General features: G+C 41.9%; 1 protein-coding gene across 1 annotated transcript in view; it reads left to right on the forward strand.

Moving 5' to 3' along the window:
* Positions 1–299: 299 nt before the first annotated feature.
* Positions 300–12295, forward strand: part of LOC105908711 (centrosomal protein 350) — a 38871-nt gene continuing 26875 nt past the window's right edge. The window contains 8 exon segments of the mRNA XM_042708940.1: positions 300–609; positions 4430–4555; positions 6152–6293; positions 7847–8445; positions 8549–8662; positions 9558–9674; positions 9893–10072; positions 11541–12154. Of these exon segments, the coding sequence (XP_042564874.1) occupies positions 4507–4555; positions 6152–6293; positions 7847–8445; positions 8549–8662; positions 9558–9674; positions 9893–10072; positions 11541–12154 (1815 nt within the window). The 5' untranslated portion in view covers positions 300–609; positions 4430–4506.

A 12295-nucleotide genomic window follows, 5' to 3' on the forward strand; every position in this document is an offset into this window, starting at 1 on the left:
AGCTGATCAGGGACTGTAAGTGTTCTCACTACAACCACGAAGTCATCTTAAGTAAACACATCGATGACCTAAGGATTTGATAGCCACAATCAAATAAAATAAATCAGATGTTTTAGGCGCCAGAGCTGTAACGTTAAGTTTCTTCCGCGGGGCGTGGGTCAAGAGTTGTTTGTAACCATGGATACCACTATAGAGTCCCTCGTGTTGCCTGATGCAAGTGACACTATATAGTGCATTCTTTATGTGCTTTCTGCAAGACAACAGTTTGTTGCAGAAGACCAACTGATAACTATATTTTAACTCACCAACACGTTTGCCTAGGTTTTATACGTGCGTTATTTCGCTCACACCTTTTTTTCACCGATTTTTCGAAAACCCATTTATTTTGCCATAGGATTTTTTTCTTTAGAACCACGAAGATCTAAATTGCTCACAGGTCACCCCCTCTCGATTTACTAAGTTAATAGAACACAACTTCATTAGTGGAGAAGGTCTTGATGACTTTTATTTCGGTACAACAACTGGAAGATTACACCGGAAGTGTGGGGAGCTCATGGCTGTCGGTGTACGCGGGACGCTAACGTTATTACAAATACAAGGATTTGTAAGGTTGGTTTCACACGAACAATCGTTGGCTTTATACTGGTCAGGCGCCCAAACAACGGAGATAGCTTATTTGATGTTACTTGAGTAAAAGACACCTGTCAAGTAAGATAAGGGCTTATTCAGCACGGGCCCTCTGACGAACAGAAAAATGCGAAAAACTGGGTTACAATAATATTAGCGATGGTAATGTTACCGTCAGCTTGCACCTAAATATAACTTTTAGAAGTTACTGCTCCCTTTTGAACCACATACGCTTCAAAAGGACGACGTGTGTGTGATAAGGTTTCTCTTGCAATTTTTTTTTTGCTTAGCTACGTTATGTTTCCGGAATTGAGTCCAGACAGTTAGTGAAGTGACGTTTACAGCTAGCTAACGTTAACTCACCAACAGTTCCAATCACATAATCATAAGTATTGCTTTCGAAACCTAAAACACCATCGGAAACAAATGAAACACCAGGTTCCTCTCTGGGTAAGTGAACTTAACTTTGCTAAAGGTTAGCTGTCTAGCTAACCTTAACTTTACTAAGGCGCTGCCTTAGTCTTATCAAACCTTAGCTAACGTTAGCTTCCTGAGCAAGTGGCTAAACAATTTAACATTAACTGTCAACTGTTTGCAGTAAGTTTCAAACAAGTTACTGGTATATTTAACATGTTCTGGAGTTATTCAGCTGTGTTAGTTCGCAGAATTACGTGGTTGTGCTCAGGGTTGGAGAGTAAGTGTTACGGAAGTCTGACATTTGATAACAAATAAAGATTCTAGCGTATAACACTTGTATAACACAAAGTGATATCAGCATATTACTACATTATCAGCTTAAGCTATTACCATTTATTATTATTTTTTTTAACATAACTAATAATGTAATAACCAGCTAATAACTTCTTACATTATGTGCAAAAAGACATGCTATTGGTTCACACTGCTACAGGGAGTAGGCCTAACTAGTTACGTGTGACAGACATACACAATTCAATTAGAAAAGAAATGTAGGTTTAATCATTTACACGTACTGAGAAACAAAATACAAGTAAATCAGTTACAAATCGAAATGTAAAGTAACTTTCCCAGAATGAGTGCCTTCAGTGTTTCAGAAGATGCTGCCAATACAGATATAGCAATAACAATAAACAATAGCGTTTAACTCACTCCTTGGTGTCACGATGGAATGAACGTGTGAACGGTGAAGCAATCTCTATTTAGATGTCAAGTGAGTGGTAATATAATGGAGAGAATTTGCAGCAGTAGAATGGGAGGGAGATCAAGCTTTCACATCAAAATGATAAAGATGATGTGTTGCCTATTTCTTAAAATTAGGTATTGGTTAAAGCACAGTGTATATGTTGACAGTAAAGGCCAATTCGACATTAAGATCTGTTGACATATTCAAAAGGTTGCCTGATTATGCAAATTCTTTCTTCAAAATATGATTAATGAACTCTCCCTCTTTAAGTTAACTTGGATCTAGTAGGTGTGACCTATAGGCTAACCACATGTAGAACAGAAATTACTCAGATTCATGATGTGTTAAACTAGCTGAACTAGTTTGTTTATAGTTATTCAATGACACAATTTGACTCAGCATAGTCAAGCAACTGAATTGAAGGAAATAACCAGTATTTCCAATGGTCTCTCCAAAAGTACACGTACATGGAATTTTGGACTGGGGAAAAAGGAGTTTCACAAAAACATTGGAAGATCACAAAGGTTCACAGGAATGAATGGAGTTCCAGTTGCCTTGCATACGTACACAGAGCTATGTGGAAGTTAGGTGTAAACATTAACATGAATAGGGAAAATGTGGTGATCTAACTTTAACAGGTAAAGGAGAACAATTAGAATTTTGAAATGTTACGTAATTGCTTTAAAGGCAAAAGGAATTATGGAAATGGATAGAACAGAGGAACAGAGAAAAATGTGCTGTAGCTTGCTGTAGCGACATCTTATAGCTGATTTGTTTGAAATTGGGTAAATGTGCCATTGTGAATGAGCCTACACATATATTGATTGCTGAAATTTGATTAGCCATGGGTGCCCATTTTTATTGAGCGAAAAAGTGGATCTTTAGGAGATGTGAGGTGAAGTATAAGCATATCACATTTCAATTTGTGAGAATGTGATAGTGATGTAGTGTGTCAAAGTTTTTATGAACCGGAAGGGCACTCAGAAAGTGCAGACCTCCACCAAGGCCAAATGCTGTATCAATGATAGCGTAAGTGAAACTAAATTCATAGATCCACTTAGTGATTTGGATCCACTCTCCACCCTTGGTACACCTTTCCATCAAGTTTCAGGCTGTTTTTTGCGTAATCCTGTTTACAGACAAACACACAAACAAACAGGACCGAAAACATAACCTCCTTGGCGGAGGTAGGCCAATAATTAAACACGGGGGTTTGGTCGCGGTATTGCCGCAAACTGCAAGGTGGCATTCTTTGAATACCGCTGCAGCCGTAGCATGGTGTCACTCTTGCCCCACTACACTTTCCTCCGAAACCAGTGATGTCACGCCCCCCTCCTACCCTGTTGTGTGGTTCGCCCCGTGGTGCCAAGGCCCTGCGGCCCTCTGTGATAGGGGGACCCCTCGTATTGGCTCATTAATTCAAAAGTAAAGAACCACTCAACCTATTTACCATTTGCAACCTTTATCTGTGTTTGTTAAGGATTCTTGAAATACTGTCTGATGCCCATACCTGTGTGTCTCCATGCACGCTGCAGTACCTGTCATTGATAGCTTGCTTGTAAACAGTGTTGTTGTCAAGGAATGACGGGAAGAGAGGGAGGGGGCGTGTGGGGTGCTTTTTTTAGACCTAATGCAGGGTATATTTTTGACTCAAACTTTATATTTTATAAGGACATAAGAGTAAACTATCAAACTGGTTGGCCAGTTTGTTTTTCATTATACTGTTATGTGCATCAAAGTATCACCAGTGAACATCCACCAGCCCACGGCACTAGACCTCTTGTTCTCATGTTGGGACAGAAGTGAAGTGAAGTGAAGTGAAGTGAAGTGAAGTGAAGTGAAGTGAAGTGAAGTGAAGTGAAGTGAAGTGAACGTGAAGTGATGTGATGTGAATGTGAACGTGATGCTGGGGAGTCCACTAAATGTTGCACCTCACCAAAGAGCAATGTCATTGACGTGTTCAGTTTGAGTGCAATACATGGCAAATGAACTTTGCTAAACACTGACTGATATCAGATCAGATCAGATGCCCATGCTAGTTCTGAAGCAAGAGGGATTCATACTTAGGCTAGCTTTTAAAATGGTATGCTATTACTGAGAAGATTTAACCATGTCTTAAACGGCACCAATGATCTTAACTGCTGGCTAGCACTAGCTATTCGCTCTCTGTGGATTAGACCTATGTTACTCTGTAAAATGTTTAGATTTCAAAGGTTAGCTATCAAAATCAAGACATTTCCTACATGCATGTTAAGCGTGCATGGTGTAGGTAGTATGCAGCTAAATTTTGCAATCGACCATTGCATTTTGTCATAAATATTCATGAAACTAAATTTCTTGTGGTTTGTAATTTGAGCAAATTCAAGTTTGCCACCCTGTAATTGGTCTACATAGCCCAGACATCATGTTACTGCTAGCAAGGTTACAATCTCAGATGTGTAGGCTAATTGCTTACACTTCACTCACCCACTTACCAATAACCCCAACTTTAAAACGGCAACAATCATTTTAGCTCTAGAATTTGACTGGATATCAACCCTTTTCAGGTTTGCTGCATTATGTTCAGCCGTTGTCCTGAGAAGAGCAAAAGGAAAGATAGATTTTCTAACACTGTACAAAAACTCCTTTGTGTTCTACCAGGTGTTCAATTTCAGTTGCACTGAATTGAGAATCGCCCTGAAGCTGCTGCAGGGACTGGAGTTTTACTAGATTCATTGATGGATCCGAAGGAAACTTCAACAGGCTCATGGAAATTCAGCAAGAAAGGTACAGACTAGTTTGATTAGTTAGTCACGATGGCATAACGTGACGTTCAATCTGGAGACAAACTGGTGAAATTGAGGACTAGAAACGCTACAAAACGAACACTAACCACCTCTGCCTACTGACTGTTCCTCTCACTCCTAAACTCCACCTCTGCCTACTGACTGTTCCTCTCACTCCTAAACTCAACCTCTGCCTACTGACTGTTCCTCTCACTCCCAAACTCAACCTACTGACTGTTCCTCTCACTCCCAAACTCAACATTTCTCTGTACTTTTAGCCAAATCATTTCAGTCCTCTTTTTAGCTCTGCCTTCAGGAGGTGTTGGCTCAGAGATGAAATTCATGGAATTTTGTAATTTTGCCTGTCTACATTTAGTCCATATTTCACCATGGTTGTTTCCAGGTGAATGTAATGCACATCTGGCTATGCAAGACCAATAACTGCCACACCAGTAACACATCTGGAAGGAGTGAAGGTGATTTTAGTAATGAAACAACCTGACTGACTGATTTTCATGTCTTGGAATGTTGTGTCCAAAATCTGCTGTTTTAAAGCAAAAGTATGCAGCAGCTTGAGATAATAGGCAACAAGTATTGCTGTTATCTTTAGACTCATTTTGATGGTAAGCACACATCAAAACAGTTCTGTCATCTGACATAGACCACACCATAAGAAAAGCTTTCACAGCATGACATCGCCAACTATATCTTCAAAAGACATCAGTTAACATGCTACCAATGTTTGCCAACTGTGCTGGTGTCGCCGTTGCAAGATACTACCATACCCTGTAGGTAGTTAGCTTACTAGATACCACCATACCCAGTAGGTAGTTAGCTTACTAGATACTACCATACCCTGTAGGTAGTTAGCTTACTAGATACTACCATACCCTGTAGGTAGTTAGCTTACTAGATACTACCATACCCTGTAGGTAGTTAGCTTACTAGATACTACCATACCCTGTAGGTAGTTAGCTTACTAGATACCACCATACCCTGTAGGTAGTTATTTTAGTAGTTGACAAATAGTGCAGTGGTGCTAGAAAGTTTATAAACCCCTTTGAGGCAAACCTGTGTATTGACCTACAATGCATCACAAACACATTGCCTACAACACAGTTTGATGGCCAGCCTAACTACCCATTTCTCTGCTAATATGATCACAATCCTTAGTTCATTCTAATAATAGGAACCCTACAAGTACATTAAGTTAGGTTCATTATGTTGTAAGACCATTGTATTTGTATACTGGCATTATTCTCTTACTCTGCTATCCATTTCAACACCCTTTCTACAACCTCTATTTATGCCTGATGTAGGGCTGCCCCATGTATGGTAATGTGATGCATGTTTGAAGTATTTGCTTGGTGACTCATCCTGCCTTGCCACTATCGCTTTGTGCTTAACGCCTTGGGCTAATTAGTTTGATAGTATATGTGAAGTGAAGTGGTGGTACTGATTTTTTTTTTAATGTTTTTTTGTTTAGAATTTGACTTAAAGCAGACATTTTTAAGCTATAACACAGTTTTGCTGCCTGGTAAGGACTTTCTGGAAATTCATGTACACTCAGACTTCTAATTTCTTTCTTTCTTTCCAGGTGTTGTACTTGGCTTGTCCAGAACCTCGAGGGCTGAAGGTCCAGGGAAGGTGTCCTTTAGCCCCCTGAAGAACAGCTCACTGGACAACAGTCTCAGGAAGACTGTGGGTGTGGATATCAAGGATCATCTGCCCTCCTACAGGTAAAAGCAAGTGCTCAAGTGCTATTATTGTTGTTATTATTGTTATCTTCTTGGGGGCCAAGCAGTGAAGCTTCGTAAGCACCCATTGTGTTTTTACCTTTTCACATTATTCATCTTCTGCCATTGGGGTCTATGGCAGTGCCTAGAACTGTATTGTAAAAGGTTTGGATATTAGGCACACTGATTGGGGACAGTACCCTGACTAGAATGAATACATTTGGTTAACGTGATCGGTTGCCATGTCCCATCCTTGGGACCGCCCAACTTATCACCAGACATAATAACAACATTTGTAAGGCCAAAACATAAAAAAATTAAATAAAAAAAAACCTCTATTTGACCTCTGGGGGTGCTGCAGTAAGCAAAAGCATGTTTTTTTTTTTTTTAAATCCATACGAATACATTTGAAAGGCTTGGTCTGAAGATCATCTGTGCCAATTTAGGTGAGGATTGGAAAAAAATTGTGGCTTGTGAAATAGTTATTTTTATATAAAAAACCTTAAAGTTTTCATCAACCACAAACCTTGGCCAAATTTCATTAGACAAAGCCTCACAAATTATATCAGATGGATTTGTGATGTTTTCAGTGATGTGTGAATCTTTAGCTACTCAAATGAATGTAATAGCCTATACTCCAGGTTGCTGCTTTAGAATGTCATTTGAATCATCATTGTTGGCATACCTCTAAAACCCAACTTTGGATTAAAGGTAACTGGGGAATTGATTGGAAGAGAGAACACCAAGTGTCTATCAGGTGGAATTGGTTCAAGGTGTGAAGTGTGGTCATATGCATGCAAGGACTGCGAGCAGGAAGGCTCAGCTATTCACTATAAATGCTAAGGAACAGGTTCAGGCAAAGGAAAAGTTAGAGATACAAGACATTTGTGAAATAATCACCAAAATCCGTCAGCTGCTGGTCAAACTGTGTCTCCTTTTTTTTCAGCACATATAACCCTCATTGTTTTTCATTCACTCAGCTCAGAGGGTCTACACGTGTTTTTGGGTTCATTTGTCTTTGGGCTCTCTGCAAAAACTCTTAGGCACTTAACCTATGCCTTTCTTTGGCAGGGAACACCTTGTTATGGTCCTCTAATTAGCCATGGCATTAGCTAACCTTGTGGCTAACTAACTGTGTCTGCACCAGACAGCCCTATAACTACTGTGAGCGAGATGGCCAGAGAATGTTTAAGATAAAACGAGGAGTAAATGATAGAACTGTACTCGCCAGGGCTGTCTCACTGTTTAAGAAATAAACCATCAATCAAGTTGGCCTACAACCCACAACTAGAAGGGCAACTGAAAGTATCAAAAAGTATTATACTGTTACTGACAAAACACGCCTAAAAGCTGACCTTGCTGTTAATTGTGTTTACTGGTTGAGGTACAGCCCTTTGCTGTATTTTATTGACTTAAGAAGACCCAAGTAGAACACAGCCTCAAAGCAGTGATTTGCAATGATTTGCTTCACTGCAATTGTTTCTATTGATGCATAAACACGCACTGGAGTCATCCTGAATACACACACATATATATATATTGCTTGTTGCTTTCAGGAAATTGTCTCCACACTTGGGATTACCATTGCAGCTTGAAGATCAGACCCAAACTGTAGGGACCAGTGTCAGCCCTCTGGTTTCTGAATCTGGACTGAGTCGGCTGGTGTTCCAGCGTGACACGCGCTCTGCACAGACTGTCAAACCAGCCAGCACACACTCTTCCATGGTCAGTGATACATCAGTGCACTACATCAATGACCAATTGGCTATCAATGTAGCGGTTCATCCGGTACTGGCCACCTCCAAAGGTGCCATTTCTTACTCACACACCCAAGAGCAGCAAGAGCCCGCCGTGTCCAGCCAGGAGGAGGTCCACCCCCTGATGGAGACGCTGCAGAACTCCAGTCCCAGTAGTGCCAGCCAGCGGCTCGAGAGCTTGCGGCGACAGCAGACTGATGATAAGCTGGAGAAACTGAAAGAACGCATTCGCAAGCAGCGTGAGCACCTCGAGGAGGCTGGAGAGAAGAAGGAGTCACTGGGCAGCTTGGAGAAGCCTCTGGGCACCTCTGGTCAAACCTACACGCAGTCCAGCAGCACTATACCGTCTGCACATGTCCGTAAAGTCATCACAGCTCCCCCTGCTCCTGTTTATAAAGGTACAGAGGACAAAAATGTTTACATTCTTTTTTTTATATTTTCAACCCTATTTACTCTGTTATGCTGAACTTGGTTGTGATTTCCCTAACCCTGTGATGAAAGGATTCAACACCACGGAGATTAAGATTCACAGTTCTGATGGGAAGATTGGCCAAGAGGAGGACTTCACCAGGCTGAGACGGGAGATCTACAAGGACCTGACACGCCAGCTCACAGGTGACCTTGATGTTGGTTTACAGTAGAACAGCCCCCCTTCCATATTATTACACTACCATCAGGGTTTGTCTGGTTCACACAATTTAGTTTTTGTATATGGAGTTTGTTAATGCACACAATTTATGTATGGATTAGCAGAAAGGTTTTTGTTTTTGGTTGTTATTGTTTTTTTTGTTTTTTTTTTCCATTTAATTAGTATTATATTTAGTGTGGAAATAAATATTTTTTAAAACATGCAAAAAGCAACAAAAACCCAATAAATGGAAACAGCATCATACCTCTTAGTTGAAGGTTCCTGTAAACGGACCTTTTCAGCACTCCCCAGCATGGATGTTCAGTGGATCTTTAAACATTTGTGTTGGGGTTGACAGGCAGTTGCTTTACTTGTCTTGGAAATAGCGAAGTGTTCCAGTGAGACATTTCTATGATGTTAAAGAAAGAAACTAACAAAGTAACAGACAACATTGCAGATTAAGGAACTAAAAGCCATCAGGTCACAACTGGCAGAGACCAGTGTCATTTGGGATTACGTGAACAGATCGAAAGAATCAAGACCGTCTAAATCCACTGAAATGCTTGAAACAACCTTCCTGCCAAGTCCCCTAAAACCGTGTAGGCCAAGTGATGCTGTTTTGCACTGTTACAGCTGCCTCGTGGGACCGCAACATAAACGAAGGGAGGCGGACGACAAAGCTAGAATTCTAAATGATGCTGATATTTAGAAAGAAAAGAAAAACATGTCTAGGGGTTGGATGTCTGTAATATGGATGGGCGTCACCAGTGACTTCATCCTCTATCACTTCCTCAGTGTACTTAATCCATTAGTCAGGATGTTTTCCAGTTCTAACTTGATGCTATACTCTTAACCATATTCTCTGCTTCCGTTGTGGAACAGGAGAGAGTACCAAACAGAAGGTGCGCTTCAGGGAGCGCGTGAAGGGCAAGAAGCCAGTCAAACCTGTTAGAAAAGTCCACAGGTCACAGTCTGTCCCTGACTCTGAGCCCAAGCCTGGTAGGAGCCTTTTACTTCTTTTACTACTGACCTCTTACACGTGCCTTTACTACCTTTACTGTTGACATATTTTTCACGTGTTTTTGAGTAAGAATGTTTTTTTGACTTTAAGTTTTCCGAAATTGTACTTTTTGTTTGTTATGCACATTAGTGTCTCATATTCAATTTGCACGAAACTCAAGTCCCATATAGAAACTAATGCAGTTTTTTTCTCCCAGCATCCATCAGTACGTCCACATGGCGTGAAGGGCAGAAGGTGGTGAATATGATCCTAGGTCCTCCACTGCAGCCCCAGCGCACCTTCATGTCGGAGTCTGGAGAGGCCAGGGGGCCCAGGACAGGTTTGGGGCCCCAGCGCACCTTCATGTCGGAGTCTGGAGATCGGAGGGCCAGGACAGGTTTGGGCTCTTCCTTTATTCTCTTCTTAAACAAGCTAGTGTGAAATGGATCAGCAGAATTCAGAAGACCTAACATTAGAAAGAATTTTCTGGAAATGTTCAAGTACATTTCAAGTACATTCATGACATTATGGCATTCTCAAAGCGTGAAATCACAGTTTCTCCGTGTGAACATTTTGCCTACATATATGGCTGAAAGTTAGTCTAAATACCCCAAATTCTTCCCGTACTGTTGATGTTGACCTTGCCTTCTGATGTCCAATGGAGATTACTGAATAGTGAATTTAATGATGACGTCAAGCACTTTAATAAAGCTGACATTGAGGTGTTTTTAGCTATCCAAATAAGTATCAGACTGACTAGAAATCCTCAGATCTCTGATAGTTGGAGGACCTGAGAAGGTTCTTTGGGCTCCACGTGTGTTTAAAACAGAAACCGGTTCCAGCAGTTGATAGGGTAGGAACCTGATCTTGTGTGCCCGACATAGCTTAGGTATTGTCAAGATGACTGCAGGGTGGAAAGATTTGCCTATAAGGACTACTGGGCTCTGGCTATTGGCTGTAGGTGTGGGGAAGGAAGGGACACACTGTGTGTACTGACAGCCGTTACACCTCTTCTGCTCTTTTTGAAAAGCTCCACCAGCAAAAGAGCAGCAAGCATGGCACTATTCACATGAACAAGAAGGGCATGCCCCCTCAACTCCATGCTTTGAAACTGCAGCCTGAAGAAACATCCACCACTTACCGCATCACTGTCTCCACCCTCTCCACCCCCCTATATGACAACCTGCTCATAAATAAACTAGTGCGAAAACCAGCAGAAAAACACTCAATAGAGTGGAGGAGATTTCTAAGATACTTTTACATCTATGAGCACAATGAAATGAAATTAAATGTTCATATCATATATCATATCATATCATAGAGGTTGCACTTGTAAACACCCATATGTTGTACAAGGAGAGTGGCAATACAATGGCGACTGCCAGTTTCAGGGAACTTGTCATGAAGGGGCTACTAAGACGCACCTCACCTTTAAATGTGTTGATGCTTGAGAAGAAAGGGGCTACTAAGACGCACCTCACCTTTAAATGTGTTGATGCTTGAGAAGAAAGGGGCTACTAAGACGCACCTCACCTTTAAATGTGTTGTTGCTTGAGAAGAAAGGGGCTACTAAGACGCACCTCACCTTTAAATGTGTTGATGCTTGAGAAGAAAAGGGGCTACTAAGATGCACCTTTACCTTTAAATGTGTTGATGCTTGAGAAGAAAGCATGTGTGTTGATATTTTTTTGAGGGCTTTAATATGCTGATCCTTAGCACTGGATTTGGTGGCACCGTGAAGCAGTCTCCAATGCTAAAGCTGTGGCTGCAGTTGGATTCCAAATGACTAAGTGAAATTGAAATAACTTTTACAATAAAGCATTGATGCTAATAAATTAAATGGATTTTTAAAAATATTTTTTCAGGTAATTTGGAGCGACCACCTAGCGGTGCACCAGTGCAAGATAATCTAAACCAAGGCAAGAAAGCTGAAGATGGGAAGAGTCCTGTAGTCTCCTGCCTGCAGCTCTCAGCTGATTTCCAAGGCATCCTGGACGACCTTCAGATGGATCCGTCTCCTGGGAAGCATGTGGAGAAGTTCGACCAGAAGCCCGTCACCTCTAGAGGAGCAGCGGCGCACTCCAGCTGCAGCGGAGTCAATCACACCGGCGGTCCAGCCAAACCCTCCTCCTCCTCCTCCACGGAGGCCCTCAAACCCGAGCCGGCCAGAAGAAAGCGCCACTACGACTCTGTTGCGGTGCGCCAGTACATCTCACGGCAGCAGACGGAGCGGCGACGGAGGCAGACGGAGGAGCGGCGCAGCCAGCAGGAGGAGTCGGACCGGAGGAACCAGAGGCTCCAGCAACTCTACAGGAAACAGAAGCAAGGCTTCACCAGGCCACCCGCTGACGCCACCACCACCACCCTGGAGTCTACACACAGATCTCTGCTGGACACCTACACTAAACTGCTGCCAGAGCAGAGCCAGCTCGACATGATGGAGGTCCCCCTCTCTCCTTACAGCAGCACCTATCAGCAGGTATGGTCAGCACTGCTTCAGAGGATAACGGGACTTCAGGACTAGTTAAAGTGTAGAGTTAACTGTTATGGCATCAAGGATAGGAAATGTGCTGGACATGCTTGCATCAGCATTTCTTTCATGCTGCCCACAGGACACACG

This window comes from Clupea harengus, chromosome 10, assembly GCF_900700415.2.
Source record: "Clupea harengus chromosome 10, Ch_v2.0.2, whole genome shotgun sequence".
NCBI lineage: Eukaryota > Metazoa > Chordata > Actinopteri > Clupeiformes > Clupeidae > Clupea > Clupea harengus.